Genomic DNA, 19,962 nt, shown 5'->3' with positions numbered 1-19,962 from the left:
GGAAGTCCTAGAACACCAAACCTACTGAAGCTAGATCAGGGTGCAGAACCCTCACCCCAAGGACTACATTCTCATAGGCCATCTCTGGAGGTGGCAGGCCAGTGCTCGAAGGGGAAGTGGGGAGAGGCAAAAGTGTGGGGCAACAAATGAAATTCTTAACTTGGTGCAGTAGGCTACGTATCAGCCACACACAAGCCAGGAATGCATACACACGCCTAAACTATTAGTCGCTATTGAATGACACATTCCAGACAAAACCAGTTGAGGAGGGTTAGCTGAGCAGTGCCTGTGTAGGGAGGAGCCCAAAGGAGTCTTAAGAGACCACGAGCTGGAGGTTCCCCATCCTGACTTAAATAATAATGTAGAATGATTTTAATTCTTTAGTGCAAGATTGACCTAACCATTTGAGTTTTGTTTGTTTTACAGATAAAAGCAAAAAACTATGACAAAGTAGAAAAGGTGAGTGTATAAGTATGGCCTATATTTTAAATAGATTTGAAAGGAAGAATAAATACATGGATCATCTATTCTCCCTTGTGGAGAAGTCAGTCTTAAGCTTGCAAACAGCTAATTTGTCTTAGCATTTGCCTTGGAAATTAAGTATAAACTGCCTCCAGTGTCTGCCACTTTGTGGCAAAAGGCAAGAAACTTGGAAAGAGGAAGAGACGCACACCCCTTCCCATTTCTAACATCTGCCTGAAGACCCATTTTCCACAAGAAGGTTTTGGGGCCATGGCCTAGTGGCGGCTCCCACATGAGTACCTCAAAAAGAGGTTAGGCCGCCCCTAGCCTTGTGACTTCAAAACCACTTACATGCAGGTGCCATTTGTGAGAACCACATGGGGTTCTCTGCCCTCCATATGGGTGCTGTCTATGTGGCCACCACAGTTAATGCAATCTGGCAAGTCTTTTTCAAGATACTACACCAGGCATCCCCAGTCTGCAGCCCTCCAGATGTTTTGGCCTACAACTCCCATGATCCCTACTAACAGGACCAGTGGTCAGGGATGATGGGAATTGTAATCCAAAACATCTGGAGGGCCGATGGTTGGGGGTGCCTGTACTACACTCATGCAAATTGTAGCAACTACACAAACATTTCCCACGTGGAGATGCCAGACACTGCCTCTGTGTGAGTGATGCCAGTCTGCAAGCTCACATTCTTGTGGCACTCATAAGGGAACTACCATTAAGTATGAATTGAGTCTGTATTTTTGCCCTCGTGAAGGGAAGGGACATTCCACAGTGGGGAAGCCACCTTTGAAAAGGCCATTTCATTCACTATATCACATGAGGCTGCTTCACTCACTTGGCGAGGGGCATTCTGGGAAAAGTCTCTGAAGAAGATTATAGGATCCAGGCAGGTAAGAATGGGTGGAGGGAATCCCTCAGGTAACCAGGCCCCAAGCCACTTAGGACCTCAAAGTTTTACAGCAGTGTTATGAATCAAGCCTGGAAATGGACTGGAAGCTAGTGTAGATGGCAAAGTACTGGCATAGTATGATCAGAATCACCATTCCCAGTTTGTGATCTTGCAGAATTTTTCAAAGCAGCCTCACATATTGCAGTAATCCAAATGGGAGGTTAGCAAAGCACAGCTGTCTGTCTAGGTAAGATTGCAGTTGATATGTCACCTTCAGCAGATAAAAGGCACTCTGTGCCACTGAGGCCACCTCTGCGTTCAGTGACATGATAGATCTAGGAGCAGCCCAAACTACAAGCCTCGGAAGCTGGCTTTGGTCTGCCCTCCATGGGCCACTTTTTACAGGTAGAAGGAATGCCTACCTGTCAATCACCTGATGTTATATATGACACTGGATGATTCAGATTTCGAAGGAAGAATCAAAGCTGACTCAGAAGTGTGCTCCTGATTCTTCCCTTCTTCCTTTGCAGCCTGACTTTCACTTAAGATGGAGCTGAAAAGGACTATTCTTTCATTCCAATCCTGGTTTGAGTTCAAGATGGGGTTGTAAAGGTTTCTACCACAGGCTTTGTCTGCACTCAGAGTCAGGAGCTCCCAAGTGAAGCCAATCCCAGTTGAGCTTGCATTTATTATGAAATTTTTAAAGCACCACTTACCAAAGAACAATTGGGAGCACACTTTTAAGGCTCCTGATCATTCCTTTGCAGCAGCAGTTTTACCTGCCTCAATCCCTGCTTTAGGGGGAGTGCAACTCTCTCCAGAACAGGTTTAAAACCACTCAGATAAATGGATGAACCACTTAGTAAAGTCATTCCTCCTTGTATGCTCATCTGCTGTTATGCTCATATTTCCCAGTCCCACTTAGTCTTTTCAGCTGTGATCCAAAGTTTATTTACTGCTCCTACACACAGTAATTCAGAGGTTTTCAGGGAATTTATCTGTGCTTCAATATGTGTAAAGTGGCAATGTCAAAACAAAGGTACACCACTATGCCAAATAGAGGGTGCATGTATTGCAAGGTTCTCGTACTGGATGGATGCATTTCAGAGTTTTGACAGCATCCTTACCTTTACATTAAGACTTGGCTGTTATTCCTGAGACTGTGCCTGTCTGTCTTAAAAGGAATGCAGACTGAACCTTTGTTTGTTCAAGCTCCAAAGTGCCTCCTGATATCTATTCATGGATTCCTGTTGTTGTTTTTCTTCATTGTGAATAGCTGTTTCAGAGGTGCCTTATGAAAGTTTTACACATTGACTTATGGAAGTGCTACCTTTCGTATGTGCGAGAAACCAAAGGGAAGCTACCTAGTTATAAGTAAGTAAATGCTGTTTGTGTTAGCTTCTTTTTTTATTGCAATCTAATTCCTTTTTCAGTTAAGGATGCTGAAGCAGGATCACAGTCTCCCAAGTTAGCTTTTCATTTAAAGTAATAATTAGACAACTTCTGCCAGTGTAGACCTGCCCATGTAGCAAGGTGAAGCAACCTCCACCAAAACAGGGGTTGGTAAAGGCAGGAACTGATGCCTGAAAGGTTCAGCAGGACATTTAAAAGTGTTGGCTCCAGTGGGGGTCATGTGGGGACACCCAACATAGAATGTTGTCCTAGATGGCCTAGTGCCATAAATTTGGGTCAGCACTGACTCCTACATGGTATTCTTTGTCATTGTATATATGCCTCTTGAGTCCTTCCAGTTGATATGCCAACAAAGTGGCACTTCTGAAGCAGCCTTACACAAGATATCAGAAAGATCTGTTGCTTTTTTCCACTGATCTACTAATCCAAAGAAGGCGTAATTGTCACAGCTGTTTCTGATTCCCCTCCCACTGACAAGTTTTGTTTATTTGATTTAGTTACGAAATTTCTAGACTGCTCTGCATCACACACAGCAATTACAGGGCAAGTTCTCAAATAATATAAAATTACATCATAAACCTAAAACAGCAATAAAATACAGTCACTAAGAGGCCAATTGTCAGTAAAACATAGCCAGTGCAGGATAAACCTGAGACTTTGGGTAAACTCTGCTAATTTCCTCCCAAAGCCAGGAAATACAAGTATGCTTTCACTTGGCACTAGAAACCTAAGTTCTTACCATCTGCACTTTCAGGGACAGAATTCTATAGTCAGAGCAACACAGTGCCGCAACAAACCATGCTTGGTGCCATTTTTATGTACTCTTTTAAGTATTTTTTCCAATCACATCCCATGTAAGAAGCTTAACAACAATAAGGGTTGTACAACTAAAAACAAAACCAGTTATTTAGGATCCTGTGCCAACTGCATAAACCCAGAGAAAGAACAAGAAGAGCAACATTTACAGGATAGTATCCCCTCATATAAACAGGCATGTATTGCATTTCTTTCAAAATATTAAAAGGATGACAAGGAACCATTAGTGAGCTTTGGGTAAGTCAACCAGCTACAAATCCACCTAAGACTTACCTCATCCAGCCCACATTTTACCAGCTTCTCCACAAAAATATCATGGGGGACTGTCAAAAGCCTTACTGAAATCAAGGTACATTACGTCCACAGTATTCCCCTGATCCACCAAGTGAAATGAGATTCATCTGGCATCCTTTTCTAAGTCCTCACAGACCAACCATTATCTGTTCTAGGACCTCAAGCTGACCAGTCAGTAGTTACCTGGGTCTTCTCTCACCCCTGGAGATTTGAATTCCTCTAAAATAGCTAGATGCTCCCTTACCACCTCTTTTTTATCTTTTATCTGCAGCTCCCTCCTTGCATAATTTGTTCTGTTATCACTAGGTTGGGCACTGCTTATTAAGATTGTAGTTTAAAACTGTACTTTTTGTAATTTTAATAGTAATTTTACCATGTGGCTCTAATAGTGTATGTGTTTTCCTCCAGAGAAAAAATGGCTCAGGCATACGACTTTGCTCTGGATAAAATTGGCATGGAAATAATGTCGTACCAGGTATGTTTCTTTTCTCATTAAATATTTATTTGTGGTGTTTGATTATAGCTACAAACTAAATGTTCACTGCTCTGATTCTGTATATTTTTACATTAGATCTGGGTGGATTACATCAATTTTTTGAAAGGCGTGTAAGTACAAAAATCTGCCTTCTCTCTTAATTAATGCAGTGTTAATATTCGTACAGGTTGCAGTATGTAATTGCTGGTATGTTACTGTCTTGCCTCACAATTTAGTGAAGCAGTAGGATCCTATGCAGAAAACCAGAGGATAACTGCTGTGCGCAGGGTATATCAACGGGGCTGTGTAAACCCAATGATCAACATCGAGCAACTCTGGCGAGATTATAACAAATATGAAGAGGTAAATAAAAAGATGCCTGGTGTTCAAACAAGATTTAGCTATTTTCCTCGACCTGCAGCAGTGAGGTTACTTGAATAGGCTCTCTGCAAGCCCCTTTCTATTGCAAGTGTAGACCTCTGAAAAACATTGTGAAGGGTGGACAGAAGGAGCAGGACAATAAAGTCTTCTTCTGTAAGCAACACAAACCTGCCTCTCAAAATTGCTGGGACTTTTTGTTTGTTTGCCGGTACACTTTTGCCCCAATTCTAGGTGGATGAGGCGACTCCCATTGCCTTAAGGATGCTGGGTCCTCCAGCCATCTTTAGATTCTTCATCTGATGGTGTTCTTTGTACAGTGGGAAGGACCATCTCCCAGTTCCAGGAACAAGAGAACGAGGAGCTCCAGTTCACTGACTTGGGAGACCTGTGCCTATCATTTCATGGATACTTTAATTGGGATTCCTGCATTGCGGGGGGTTGGACTAGATGACCCTTGGCATCTCTTCCAACTATAAAATTCTATGATTGTATATGCTTAATACCACTGGGCTGCAGAACATAGGATTGTCTCCTACTGAAACAGCAACTTTACCCTCTTTGAGCAGGACCCTAATCCAAATGACAAGTGTTTTCCCATTTTGTCTAGCAGAATAAAATTGTAGAATAAAATTGTACATAGCATAATAACAATAACCCCTCCACGCACATTGTTGAAAAGGTCATAGATTGCTTAATCAGCCAAAGGCCTGGGAGAAGAAGAATGTTTCCGGCACGTGCCTAAAGATACGTAATGAAGGTGCCAGGCAAGCCTTCGTGGGGACAGCATCCCAAAAACAGGGAGCCACTGCAGAAAAAGCCTGTTCTCAAGTTCCATCCTCCAGCCCTCTTGTGGAGGAAGCACACAAAGAAGGGCCTCAGGTGATGATTGCAAGGACTGGGTCAGTTCATATGGGCAGAGGCAGTCCTTGAGGTATTCTGGTCTTCAGCCATTTAAGGCAGGCTTCCTTAAACTCGACCCTCCAGATGTTTTTGAGACTACAATTCCCGTCATCCCTGACCACTGGTCCTGATAGCTAGGGATCATGGGAGTTGTAGGCCAAAAAACATCTGGAGGGCCGAGTTTGAGGAAGCCTGATTTAAGGCTTTATAGGTCAAAACAAGCACTTTGAATTGGGCCCAGAAACCAATTGGCAGCTAGTGTGGTCAGGCCAGGATTGGTGCTGTAAATAAAAAAGCCCAAACACTTAAAAGATAAAACAATTAAAAACAATCAGAGTAAGGCCGACCCCACAGCAGACGGTGTTAAGGGGGCATCCCTTGCCTTTGCTCTCCCACTGAAGTGGCTCTTCCCAAAGGGAGCCCAGCTTTTATTCCACCAGCCCAGCTAAATGCCCAGCTGGGAGTGAAGTTTCAGGTGTTGCTGGGAGCTGCCAAGTCAGGGCTTCCAGAGGCAAGAAAGCTCAGGAATCCCCCTGGGCAGCAGGCAGCTAGTTCCCCCTTCAATGTTCCTGGGAGTCCTCCCTTTCCCACACAGGGGTGCTGTGCATTCAGAAACCCCCACAGCAGCCCAGCTTTTATTTCACCACTTACTTGGGTATAAGTACGAAGTGACAGCTTTCCAGTGCAATTCTATGTTGATTAATGCTTTCTAAGTCTCAGCGAGTTCCATGATGCTTACAAATGAGGAAGCATGCATGGGATTGCAAGCCTACAGTGGTTCTGGGCAGGGCTTCACTTCTTGTTTTCTGTCTTCCAGGGAATAAACATCCACTTAGCTAAGAAAATGATTGAAGATCGCAGTAGAGATTATATGAACGCTAGACGTGTGGCTAAGGTACAAGCTCCCGGCTGTTTTGTTCCCCCTTTGTCTTGATTTAATACAGCATGAATATTTGTTGCATGCTTGAGCTGCAGCAGATTACTAAGTTGAGTTGATAAAAGGAGTAACTTTAAATATAAAGTTTTGTTTCGAAGCCCACCTTAATGAAACCTCTTCTCTGTTTCTTCCTTTCTCTTCAGGAATATGAAACTGTGATGAAAGGTCTGGACCGCAATGCTCCTTCGGTCCCACCCCAAAATACTCCCCAAGAAGCTCAGCAGGTAGACATGTGGAAGAAATATATTCAGTGGGAAAAGAGCAACCCTCTACGTACTGAAGACCAAACCCTTATAACAAAGAGAGGTGACTGTACATTTTTGTTGTGCTCCTTAGAAATAGTGCAAAGATCACCATAGTAATTAAGTTGTGCTGATGTTACTTTGGGGTGCAGGACTCTTACAAAATACACAAATCTAGCTGCCTGGACTGTGTATTTAAATCCCATTGGTTGCAGTGGGCTTCGTTGCACTTTGCTTTTCTCCAGAAAGAAAAGTTTATACTTAGATATTCCTAGCACTCCATAGGTACACAATTTGCAAAAGGAACCTGTTGGTGCCTCTTGAAACAGTAGTCATAAGCTCCCATGGCTCAGGGTGCAAAAACATTTGGAATCTTATAAAGAGAACATCATGTTGGTCCTCAGCGTTTTTTGACCACCAACAGTTTCAAAGTCAGCATTTTATTAGCTGGAGAGGGGTCAGGAATTATATGTCTGGAAATCTCTAAAGATGTTGATAGGGCATAGAATTGAAGAGGGCGCCTCTTGAGATCATGTGGCTGGCTCTTTAAGAGACCTGCATTTTTGGTTACATTTGTGAATCATTGGTAGAAATGCATCAGTGATTCAATTTGTAAGGTTCCACCCACTGGGAATTTATCTTGTTTCAATGTCTTCCCATAGTGATGTTTGCGTATGAACAATGCCTGCTGGTGCTGGGACATCATCCAGATATTTGGTATGAAGCTGCACAATATCTCGAGCAATCCAGCAAACTACTAGCTGAGAAAGGGGTAAGAGAAGACAGTAAGAAATCCTGCATTTTATGTACAGCATTTAAACATATCTATAGTTGGTACTAAACTAAGTAAGTTGAACTTGGGTCCATTGAGATCCGTGTGAAGTTAGTCATGATTAAGTTAAGTCACAATTTCAGTGACGACTAAATTCAGCTAATTTAATCTGGATCCAGCCTATGTTTTCATTTGTTTGTTTTGTGGGACCTTGTTATTTGACAATGAAGTGGTGAATTCTATCAAAGGCGTATGGGATCATAAGCAAAAATATATCATCCCATTTTTAAATTGTGGGAGATCTTTAAAATAGAAAATAAAAATACCAAGTCCATAAAAGTAATTAAGTATTCTGAACTTACCATGTTGCTAAACTATATTCAATTTTTGCAATTAGCATGTGAAGTGAAATTGCATGTTTCTAATAAGATCCATTATTGTAGCTCCTGAGTTCTTGCTACAAGGCAACCCACTTGGGTTTACAATATTCCTGTAGAGCTGTTAATGAGCACAGAACTGAAAACTCTCTTTATTTTTCATACTAGTCCTACAGTTAGTTGATTTTCACATATTTTCTCGATTCCAGGACATGAACAATGCTAAACTGTTTAGTGATGAAGCTGCAAATATTTATGAACGAGCAATCAGCACTTTACTAAAAAAGAACATGCTTCTTTATTTTGCATATGCAGATTATGAAGAGGTGAGTCCTTAGGTGAAATTCTTTCAATCTCCAGTTCAACCAGCTTCTTCTTTCTTGTGCATAATCTTGATTGGAGAACTTAATCTTGGCAAATTCAAATAAGCAGGTCTGGTAATAATTTTGAGCATAAACTAGTTAAACTAAACATGGGCTTTTTTGTATTTTTTCAGAGTCGGATGAAATATGAGAAGGTGCACAGCATATATAATCGGCTCTTAGCTATTGAAGATATTGATCCCACTTTGGTATGTTTAGTCTTCATTGTTTCACCTTGTTGAGATGACTACAGTGGTACCTCGGGTTAAGTACTTAATTCGTTCCGGAGGTCCGTTCTTAACCTGAAACTGTTCTTAACCTGAAGCACCACTTTAGCTAATGGGGCTTCCCGCTGCTGCTGCGCCGCTGGAGCACGATTTCTGTTCTCATCTTGAAGCAAAGTTCTTAACCTGAGGTAATATTTCTGGGTTAGTGGAGTCTGTAACCTGAAGCGTATATAACCTGAGGTACCACTGTATAGGATAAAAAGTTGTGTATTTCTCTTTGGTCAGTTCCTAAAGTATTCCAGTTGAAAACGTATAGATAATGTCAGTCACATTTTCAATTTTTGTTATCAGTTGCCTTTTTTCTTCCAATTTTTTTTGGTACATTATTCAGCTGTTTTGCCATATCTGAGGTGTATAATTTGTGACTTGGTAAAATTTGAAAGATTTCATGTTGTAATCTGTTTCCAACCTTCCACTTAATTGAAAATGATTATGAGCAGAACTGTTGTTGACAATAAGAATGGCCTTGCTCACAAATAACAGCAAGCCAAACTTAGGAATGAGCAAGCATTCTGTTGCTTAGAGGGGGGAATGTGTGGCCTCTTTGCACCTCCGCTGGTTCTGCTGCTGTGGCCCTACTTAGAACTAACCATGGTTTGGCTTAGGGTGGTATTCAGACCTGGGCTCATGTTTTGTCTCATTTGAAACAAATCAAGAGTCACAACTATGGTTTAGAAGCCATGTCTTTAATATGGTGTTGACTTCTAAAAGGTGATCTTACCTTTTCCACCTATCTGTTTCAGGTATATATTCAGTATATGAAGTTTGCAAGGCGAGCAGAGGGCATAAAATCAGGCAGGATGATATTTAAGAAGGCACGAGAAGATGCCCGGACCCGTCATCATGTCTATGTTACGGCTGCTCTGATGGAGTATTATTGCAGCAAGGTATTATTGCAACACAGTGAATGAAACTTTTGCTTCAGCCTCTGGATTCTTCTGTCTACAACTAATAACGTTTTGAAATCTGCAGGACAAGTCAGTGGCCTTTAAGATTTTTGAGTTGGGGCTAAAGAAATATGGAGACATTCCAGAATACGTCTTGGCATATATTGATTATCTTTCTCATCTCAATGGTAAGTTCTGGGAGCTGGGATAATTCATTACACTGGACTCTGGGATTATAACTTTTTTCAAGACAAAAACCTTTACCTGAAATTGAGCAGTTTGTTTGGAACGGACCTGTGAAAATTCAGAATTCGTTTACCACTGATATTGGCGGCATCCCTCCATATATTATCATCAGTGAGCAGATGGGACTTCACTGCTCATTGTTTTGCATACTGCTTGCTTTGTCAGGTCTTTAGCCAATAATGTGTTGGGGAAAACTGACTTCAAGAGTGTGTAGATGGATGTTGATGCATCGTAATGTATAGCTTATATGTAGATAATTTCTATAGAATTGTGGCTAAGAATGTGAGCCGAGAACCTTCAATTCAAATTTCTCCCCACTCAGTAGTAATTGTAGGCAGGCTGCTATTTCCCCAGCTCTTCTCTCCATCAGTAAAATCAGGATGATAGTGGGAGACACCCAACATTGCATGAGTGGATTTCTACTCCCCTTGCTCTCCTCTTTCCTGAAGTCCTCCACAATATCAAAATTCTCCTCTGGAGGGTTGGGGGGGGGGGTGAAATTAAAAGCAAACACCTGAGAACAGTCAAATCTCACGACTGTTCTCCAACTGGGTTAGCTTCGGCCTTGTGCTGTGAGGAGTTCCACTTGCTTTTTGGGAAGGTGGCCAGGGCTTTCCTTCTTCCCTCTGCAGCCCTCTGAAAATCTGTTCTGGAGGTTTGTAGCAACCTCCAGAGGAACACAGGAGGTATGGGGCAATTGGTGAAAGGGAAAGGGGCAACTGGTGAAAATCATCACCACCACCTTTCGAGGAACATTTTGTGTATGGATGGAGTCTTGCTGTTTGCAGGCAGGAAACTCAGATCCAGTCCATAGACTGTTAATTTGAGTGAGAACTTCAGATTGAAACATCAGCAGCCTGCAAGAACACAAAGGGGACAAAAAACCAATGGCCAGTATTGTCCTAAGCAGCTGCTTCTTGTTTAGTACTTAAGTGTGCTGCTGCTGCTGCTGCCATCAATTTTTAAACAGAGTATTTAATTCTTATTTTATGGTTCTGGTTGTTTTAATTCATTTTAGTGTGTGTTTTTATACCTACCTCTCAGCTGCAGTTGTAATTTGCGGGTGTGTCTTCTGCAGAGTAGAAGTGAGACTTCCGTAGCTTTTTCTAAAGCCTTTTCTCCATGTGTCTCTTCTCCCTGAGATTGCTTTGGCAATAATGAAATTGGGGTCGCAAACTGGGTTTTTCATCTTTCACAGGAATTGAAATTATGTCAAGATATTGTCTCTCCCCCCCCCTAATTTCCAGTTTTTTTAAATATATATATTTAAAGCTTGTTTTCATCTTTCTTTTTTAATACTTTTTTTAAAATAGAGGATAATAATACAAGAGTCCTGTTTGAACGAGTATTAACCTCAGGGAGCCTCCCACCTGAGAAATCTGGGTAAGCTTCGCCAAAGCGCCATTCCAAGTCGTCTGCTTTGCTGTACGTGACAACCCTTGTACAACATAGATATTATCACAGATTAATGAGGGGATGGTTGTTGCAGCCTGTACTGCCATTTTCGTCCTAAATAAGGAGCCAGCTGCTGAGAGAGAGAAGCCAGAGATTGTAAGAATTTTCTATGGAGTTCATTCCTTGGATGCCAGAACGTGCTCTCATCTCCATTGTGAAGATAACCGCTATATGGAGTGTTGGAAAGTAGATTTGGCCAATATAGAATATAGACTCAGAGCACTTGGGGCATTTTTGCTTGCATGCATACACACAGGGGCTCAGATCTATACCTCCCTCCTGCTTTCGTTCCATGTTTACCCACGGAGATCGTCTCTCTTTGGCAAATGCCCTCCACAGCCTCATAGCCAACTCTGTGCTGCCTGAAGCCTATTCCAGGAAAAGTAGAATTTGGGAATTATGTAAGTGGTAGCTAGACATTTATCCGCTATTACCATTTTTGTTTGTCAGTATCAGGTAGTAGTTTCTCCCAGCAACCACGGCTTCCAGTTACAGTGCAGTGTCATGCGGTTTTTGCATGCAGCTTTTTTCTTTCTACATTATGCCTCTAAGGACTCTCTCTCCTGTGCCCTTGGTGCAGAGGGGGCATGCACACCAACTGGTTGCCTCTTGCTTTCAACCTGAAGCACCTAGTGAGCGGCACCAGCAACAGGGAACCAGTTCCTTTGCCTGGCACTCCTTGCCAGGGCTGCATGTACAATGCATACAGATGGTCTGCAGGCCCCTTTGCCAATTCCCAGCTGTTTGGCACTGTAAACTACCTAGGAGTGAACCAGTGGGCTCCTTGCATAGTGTGTGTGTGTGTGTGTGTGTGTGACTGAGGAAGTGGGGAAGTGTGTGTGTGTGTGTGTGTGTGTGTGTGAGAGAGAGAGAGAGAGAGAGAGAGAGCGCGCAGGGAAGCGGGGAAAGATCTGTGCATGTTTCTGTGTCCATGAGTGGGGATAAGATTGGGGAGCAGGAGAGAGGGAGTCCAGACCCTACCTACTATCAGCATGCAGCTTATGAGTCGCTGGTTTGCTGCCCTGGATGTACACAGACTGGCCATTGCTGCCTTCTAGGATGCCCTCTGGGTACAAAGCAGGTGTATCTGCTGTGGCTTCTGGTTGTAGAATAAAGACATGATAGTTGACTGGCAGCTGCCCACAATTCCCTTCTCCATCAGCTAGAATGGTTTTCTTGCCACTGGAAAGAGCAGATGAGGGGGTTCCTTAGTCAGTGGGCAAGCAGCTGGCTTGCAGTGGATTGGGCCTGCTGGTTGCTGGTAACTGTTGCAAGTGATTGCACTTATTGTCGGCCATGTCTGCTGAGCATGTTTTCTTTTGAACATTTGTTCTCTTTCTGTCTTTTCTTTCACAGAGAGATATGGGCCCGATTTTTAGCTTTTGAGAGTAATATTGGTGACCTGGCTAGCATACTTAAAGTGGAGAAACGGAGGTTTACAGCCTTCAAGGAAGAATATGAGGGCAAAGAAACAGCTCTACTAGTAGACAGATACAAGTTCATGGATCTGTACCCCTGCTCTGCCAGTGAACTCAAAGCTCTTGGTTACAAGGTATGGAGATGATGACATTCCAGGATGTTTAGTTGGAGAGGGAATGCAGTTCCATAGCATTGCTACTTGCATGCCTTCAGTGCTGCTTTAAAAATGTTAAAACCCCTTAACTCTCCTAAGCCTTTAGATGTCCATTCAAGCACAAGCAAAAACACCTTCTCTTTGTTTGGAATTACTATTCATTTCCGTTTCTTTTTTACTGTTTTCGTCACCATGTAGAAAACAGTTCATATTATTCCAAATTGGTGGCTATTACCCTATGATAAGCTATTTGTGGGCAGTAGCTCCCATCACAGAATCACAGAGTTGGAAGATTATGCTGTCCAACCCCCTGCTCGATGATGGGTATACAATGTAGGATGCAACTACCGCATCCCTGACAGATGGCCATTCAGCCTCTGCTTAAATAATCTCCAGCCAAGAAAGTCCTACTACCTCCTGAAGCAGTCTGTTCCACTCTCCACATGGCAGGTGCGATTTTCTTTCTCATGTCGAGAAGAGAAAGGTTGCCATTTTGGAAAATCGCACCAGCTGCATAGTGAGCTGTTGCGAGTATATGGTTTAACACTTCATAGCAGTGCTTGTGTGGAACAATATAAACCACCTCCATGTGGTACCTGTAAGGTGAAGTCCAGCTCAACAGAAGATGTTAAAAAGCCAGCATTAAATCTATTCCAAGTTTTACTCCATTCAGGTTCTAGACTGCTGCCTGCTTTAAAAAGTATCACTGACCACATCCTTCCCATGTGACCCCAGCTTAAAATACTCTTAGCTGATTATCAGTTGCCTGCCTGCCTCTTTACATAAGAAGTGCTGGTGCATTGATCTTAACTGTTTCCTAGCCAAGAACCTAAATCAATATGGAGCTAGTTTCTTGCTGTATCTGTTATGTTTCAAGTTTTTGATTCTGTAAATTGGAATTTAATAATGCATTGCCTGTATTTTTAATATTTTGCATTGTTTATTGTAAATAATTCTAGGCAAACTTTTATTACAAAGGCGGTTGATAAATTTTAAAATTATGAGCCGACGGAAAACTTCTCTTCCATAAAATTGGGCAGGGTTTGGTCTGGTGTCCATAGTTGCTTTATGCAAACAGAGATGCTACTCTGGACCAGTCTATGTTGAGCATTATGGGATCCCCTCCTGCTTGTGAGCTTCTCATAGGCACTCAGTTGGTCAAATGATAAACAATATGCTGGACTATAGATCAGCCTTTGGATTGATCCAGCAGAGCTGCTCTCATGCTATTGATGCTTCTTCTCATGCTGTGAACTTCCAGGATGTGTCTCGGGCAAAGCTGTCAACCATAATTCCAGATCCTGTTGTGGCTCCTTCAATAGTGCCTGTGCTAAAAGATGAAGCGGACAGAAAACCAGAGTATCCAAAACCAGATACCCAGCAGATGATTCCATTTCAGCCAAGACATTTAGCACGTAAGCTAATATCGAGTCATGTAAATGTGAAATAGAAGTCTACCATATTCTGATTGGCTGTTTCTTTAAAAAGCTTCAATTCATTCAGTTCATTCTCATTTGGGCACACAACTAGAATGTTTTATACCCTTCCAATTCTCTGCTAAATTGGAATCAAAGTACAATAAACAAAAGTTTGAGGTTTTTGTTTGTTCTTGCATAGTGCTTGTAAGGTCAGTTACATCAACCAAAGGAACTCCCATCAGCATGCAGTTGACTCTCCTTAGCTGTAAGAGCCAAGAAGACTTAAATGTGTTTTGTTTTATTATTTACTAGCTCCAGGTTTGCATCCAGTCCCTGGTGGTGTCTTTCCAGTCCCGCCTGCTGCTGTAGTTCTAATGAAGCTTCTCCCACCTCCCGTGTGTTTTCAGGTTGGTCATGAGATCCTGAAATGGTTTAATGACTTTGCAATCTGGTTGTGTTTTGCTTCAATGCATTAAACATTTCATTTTCTTTAGCTGCACTGTTTTTTACCATAGCATTTCCTGTGAAATGGTCCATCTTTTTTTCTCCTGCAGGGCCCCTTTGTGCAAGTGGATGAACTCATGGAGATTATCAGGAGATGCAAACTCCCAGACAGTAAGTTGCTTTTGTCCTTTTAAATGCATGGTTGCATCACTAGACTGTACTACTTCACTTAAACTCTGAAGTCTTGGGGGTGGCTATTTGAGGTATTGACAATCACACTATTAGTATAGTATTTTTTCTTATTTTCAGGACAGTGAGTAAATATTTAGCGGCTTCTGTAACTTCTGTTAATAGAGAACTCTGTCTTGAAGTCCACAGGATTAAAAGCAAAAGGAAGTGGCTGTAAGACGGAAGCTGAAATTAGAAAGCCATGCTTTTTTTAATACATGTGTGACTTGCTGGCTATATGGTTCTAACAACCACCCCATAAAAGATAAAAGTAGGATTTTGCACCCATAATGACACAGGAATATTCTCCTGTTGAAATCAACAGAACTGAAGATATTTGTGGAATTAATTCAACACTCAGTTTTGTTAACTGTGCTGTTTTTTATTTATTTTCAACAATAACCACTTCGCATTTTCAGTAGCAACTGTGTTTCTGCATGGTTGGCACCTGTTGCAGGGTAAATACTACAATTTGAAGTTGAGGCCCACATTTGTCAACACAAAATGGACACACACGTAACTTCTTGATGCAAGCCAGTTATCCCTATAGACAGTGCTTTTTTCTGGGGGGACACATACCCCTAAACATTTTGTGAATCTAAGTTTGGCCTCATTGAGGAGCAGTATTTCAATATGAGTAGGAAAATGAGAGTACCCCTAAACATTTTTTTTTTTTAGAAAGAAAGCACTGCCTTTAGATGTGCCTTTGAGCTTTAGTGTGTAATGTCAAAGAGATGGGCATACTTTGAATAAATCAGCAAGCAAGGGCTATAGCAGATAATTATATACCACAACTATTATCAAAGGTATATTCAAATGTGTGTGTTTCAATTATAGCTCTTCATCAATGCAAAATCTAATGTAAACCCTCAATATTCAATCCCCCAGTGGAATATCATTTCATAACCTAATTGGTTTGCTAGAGGATGTTGCTCTAGTTCTTATATTAAAAGATTACATCGGTACTTGGCCTTTGTAAAGAGCTGTACTTGAAAAACATGACACTTGCATAATTTGAGTATACCGTATTTTTCGCCCTATAAGACGCACCGGCCCATAGGACGCACCTAGTTTTCAGGGGGGGAAATCAAGGAAAAAAATCTGATTTTCCCCCCCGCAGCTCTGGGAGCAGCGGACAGGCTGCACGCAGCCTGTGCGCTACTCCAAGACCTTCTCCCTGCTTTTGCGGGAGGTGGCGGAATTCCCCCACCTCCCGCAAAAGCCCACAGGAGCCCCACTTGACTCCTGCGGGCTTTTCGACTAGGAGGGAGAAGGGACTGATTCGGCCAGTCAGTCCCTTCTCCCTCCTTGGGGAAAAGCCCCCAAGAGCCGCTTGCTCTCTAAAGGGTGCACGGCTCCTGCAGGCTTTTCTAGGAGGTGGGGGAATCCCCCCACCTCCTAGAAAAGCCGGGGAACCCCTTTAAAGAGCGCACGGCTTTTGCGGGAGGTGGGGGAATTCCCCCATCTCCCGCAAAAGCCTGCAGGAGGGAGAAGGGACTGATTCGGCTAGTCAGTCCCTTCTCCCTCCTTGGGGAAAAGCCCCCAAGAGCCGCTTGCTCTCTAAAGGGTGCACGGCTCCTGCAGGCTTTTCTAGGAGGTGGGGGAATCCCCCCACCTCCTAGAAAAGCCGGGGAACCCCTTTAAAGAGCGCACGGCTTTTGCGGGAGGTGGGGGAATTCCCCCATCTCCCGCAAAAGCCTGCAGGAGGGAGAAGGGACTGATTCGGCTAGTCAGTCCCTTCTCCCTCCTTGGGGAAAAGCCCCCAAGAGCCGCTTGCTCTCTAAAGGGTGCACGGCTCCTGCAGGCTTTTCTAGGAGGTGGGGGAATCCCCCCACCTCCTAGAAAAGCCGGGGAACCCCTTTAAAGAGCGCACGGCTTTTGCGGGAGGTGGGGGAATTCCCCCATCTCCCGCAAAAGCCTGCAGGAGGGAGAAGGGACTGATTCGGCTAGTCAGTCCCTTCTCCCTCCTTGGGGAAAAGCCCCCAAGAGCCGCTTGCTCTCTAAAGGGTGCACGGCTCCTGCAGGCTTTTCTAGGAGGTGGGGGAATCCCCCCACCTCCTAGAAAAGCCGGGGAACCCCTTTAAAGAGCGCACGGCTTTTGCGGGAGGTGGGGGAATTCCCCCATCTCCCGCAAAAGCCTGCAGGAGGGAGAAGGGACTGATTCGGCTAGTCAGTCCCTTCTCCCTCCTTGGGGAAAAGCCCCCAAGAGCCGCTTGCTCTCTAAAGGGTGCACGGCTCCTGCAGGCTTTTCTAGGAGGTGGGGGAATCCCCCCACCTCCTAGAAAAGCCGGGGAACCCCTTTAAAGAGCGCACGGCTTTTGCGGGAGGTGGGGGAATTCCCCCATCTCCCGCAAAAGCCTGCAGGAGGGAGAAGGGACTGACTCGGCCAGTCAGTCCCTTCTCCCTCCTTGGGGAAAAGCCCCCAAGAGCCGCTTGCTCTCTAAAGGGTGCACGGCTCCTGCAGGCTTTTCTAGGAGGTGGGGGAATCCCCCCACCTCCTAGAAAAGCCGGGGAACCCCTTTAAAGAGCGCACGGCTTTTGCGGGAGGTGGGGGAATTCCCCCATCTCCCGCAAAAGCCTGCAGGAGGGAGAAGGGACTGACTCGGCCAGTCAGTCCCTTCTCCCTCCTCGGGGAAAAGCCCCCAAGAGCGGCGCGCTCTTTAAAGGGTGCACGGCTCCTGCAGGCTTTTCTAGGAGGTGGGGGAATTCCCCCCCTCGTAGAAAAGCCAGCAGAAGCCGCGGAGCCCCTTTAAAGAGCGCGTGGCTTTTGCCTGCTTTTGCGGGAGGTGGGGGAATTTCCCCATCTCCCGCAAAAGCCCGAAGGAGGGTTGGAGAGTAGCGGCAAGGCGTCGCGCGCCTTCCCGCTGCCCCCCATCCTCTGGGGCTGGCGATGGGGGAAGCGCTGCTTTCCCCACCGCCAGCCTCAAACCTGGGTTGGAGAGCAGCGGCAAGGCGTCGCGCGCCTTCCTGCTGCTCCCCATCCTCTGGGGCTGGCGATGGGGGAAGCGCTGCTTTCCCCACCGCCAGCCTCAAACCCGGGTTGGAGAGCAGCGGCAAGGCGTCGCGCGCCTTCCTGCTGCCCCCCATCCTCTGGGGCTGGCGATGGGGGAAGCGCTGCTTTCCCCACCGCCAGCCTCAAACCCGGGTTGGAGAGCAGCGGCAAGGCGTCGCGCGCCTTCCTGCTGCCCCCCATCCTCTGGGGCTGGCGATGGGGGAAGCGCTGCTTTCCCCACCGCCAGCCTCAAACCCGGGTTGGAGAGCAGCGGCAAGGCGTCGCGCGCCTTCCTGCTGCTCCCCATCCTCTGGGGCTGGCGATGGGGGAAGCGCTGCTTTCCCCACCGCCAGCCTCAAACCCGGGTTGGAGAGTAGCAGCAAGGCGTCGCGCGCCTTCCTGCTGCCCCCCATCCTCTGGGGCTGGCGATGGGGGAAGCGCTGCTTTCCCCACCGCCAGCCTCAAACCCGGGTTGGAGAGCAGCGGCAAGGCGTCGCGCGCCTTCCTGCTGCCCCCCATCCTCTGGGGCTGGCGATGGGGGAAGCGCTGCTTTCCTCCACCGCCAGCCTCAAACAGCAGACTCTCCTGGCTTCAGCGGAAGCAACGCGAAGCCTCCGGAGCGCAGGCTTCGGAGGCTTCGTGTTGCTATCGCTGAAGCCAAGGAGTCTGCATTCGCCCCATAAGACGCACCCACATTTCCCCTTCATTTTTGGAGGGGGAAAAGTGCGTCTTATAGGGCGAAAAATACGGTACTTTTTGAAAGCACACCAGTGGCTTGTTCTTCTGTGATCTTATTTGAAACAAGAATTTCAAAAGGAAATATTTTCCAAAAGCCATTCTCATCTGTTTCCTGCTAAACATTTTTTAATTGCCCTGTGAGTTATTAAATGGAGGGCTAGTATGGACAATTTAATGCACAAATAATAAAATTAATGAAGCATATAATGGTCGGCACTGTCATAATTCTTCAGCCCACATAATTCTTTCTAACAACAACTATTTTTCTTCCCTGATCTAAAGCTGTGGATGAAGCTGTGCGAATCATTACTGGGGGACTGCCAGACTTAACAATGGAAGGGAATGGACCTTTGGAAAATAATGCCCTTCTTAATAAATCTGTAAAAAGACCAAATGAAGATTCAGATGACGATGAAGAAAAAGGATCAGTGGTTCCTCCAATTCACGACATTTACAGAGCACGACAGCAAAAGCGAATCCGATGAGACATGTTGCAGTCACAATGATGAAGACTAAAGGACTTTGTAACAATTGTTTTCCTTCTACAAAATCAAATGTTTAAAAGGGATTGAAGTTTCTAACAAGCATCTTGCAACTGAGGTTGTTTTATTACTGTGGTGCCTCTTTTTTACCAGCTGATTCTTCATCAGAAAAGAAAAGGGCAGGTGAATTTTACAACAAGCAAATTTGAGCTCCAGGTTTTGAACACAATTTGTGCAGAATGTCTGAATTGCATTTGGTTGCTCTTCACATGTGTATCCCCATCTTACCACTTGAAATCTTGCAGGGGTCCTGACAGTTTTATTTTAAAAACTGGATAGCATAAAAATTGTGAAATATTTTAAATTCACACCTCTGGAAAACAAAGATGTTCTCAGTTTGCTCATTTAGTGTCTGTCCTGCCTTATTCTTTGTTTTTATTTATGGCAGAATGAATGGAAACTGTTTTTTGTAGTTTAAAATGGAAGAACATTCCTTTCCAATAAAGGATCTCTCCATAATGTCATGCCTCATACCACTTTATTTCTAGCACATGGGGATAGAGAGGGATGACAGCTCTTTCGTACCTTTTTGTTTGCAGTTTGTCTTTCCTTGCCCTCCCATTGTAAGCAGTGGTGGTGGGGAGTTAAGTACACCAAGCTCCAGGATTCCTCCTGTGGAGAAGGCAAAGGAACAAGGGAACCCAAAATTCCCCACACCACTGGCAGAACTTGCCCAAGATGTACATTCAAACAGAACGCTACCCATCCTTCTACAGGTCCTTCGACATCCAGGGACCAGTAATAGCCAACACACTGGTGTGCTCTTGAGGTTACAAATACAGTGGTACCTCAAGGTTACAAACTTAATTTGTTCTGGAGG

The 19,962-nt window shown here is 44.4% G+C and overlaps 1 protein-coding gene across 1 annotated transcript in view; it reads left to right on the top strand.

Moving 5' to 3' along the window:
- The window catches only part of CSTF3 (cleavage stimulation factor subunit 3), a 58,637-nt gene extending 39,036 nt beyond the window's left edge, over positions 1-19,601 (top strand). Inside the window, exons 4-21 of the mRNA XM_081198326.1 lie at positions 427-459; positions 2,640-2,737; positions 4,295-4,361; positions 4,458-4,492; positions 4,598-4,724; positions 6,460-6,537; positions 6,723-6,885; positions 7,484-7,593; positions 8,180-8,296; positions 8,467-8,541; positions 9,363-9,506; positions 9,592-9,694; positions 11,066-11,135; positions 12,564-12,759; positions 14,042-14,195; positions 14,511-14,605; positions 14,753-14,813; positions 18,883-19,601. Coding sequence (XP_081054452.1) covers positions 427-459; positions 2,640-2,737; positions 4,295-4,361; positions 4,458-4,492; positions 4,598-4,724; positions 6,460-6,537; positions 6,723-6,885; positions 7,484-7,593; positions 8,180-8,296; positions 8,467-8,541; positions 9,363-9,506; positions 9,592-9,694; positions 11,066-11,135; positions 12,564-12,759; positions 14,042-14,195; positions 14,511-14,605; positions 14,753-14,813; positions 18,883-19,085 — 1,929 coding nt within the window. The 3' untranslated portion in view covers positions 19,086-19,601. The remainder of the gene's footprint in view (positions 1-426; positions 460-2,639; positions 2,738-4,294; positions 4,362-4,457; positions 4,493-4,597; positions 4,725-6,459; positions 6,538-6,722; positions 6,886-7,483; positions 7,594-8,179; positions 8,297-8,466; positions 8,542-9,362; positions 9,507-9,591; positions 9,695-11,065; positions 11,136-12,563; positions 12,760-14,041; positions 14,196-14,510; positions 14,606-14,752; positions 14,814-18,882) is intronic.
- The last annotated feature ends 361 nt before the right edge of the window (positions 19,602-19,962 follow it).

The sequence above is a fragment of the Podarcis bocagei genome (assembly GCF_964188305.1).
Source record: "Podarcis bocagei genome assembly, chromosome: 1".
Taxonomy (NCBI): domain Eukaryota; kingdom Metazoa; phylum Chordata; class Lepidosauria; order Squamata; family Lacertidae; genus Podarcis; species Podarcis bocagei.
The sequence above is the reverse complement of the archived record's forward strand: the minus strand, read 5'-3'. Positions and strand labels throughout refer to the sequence as shown.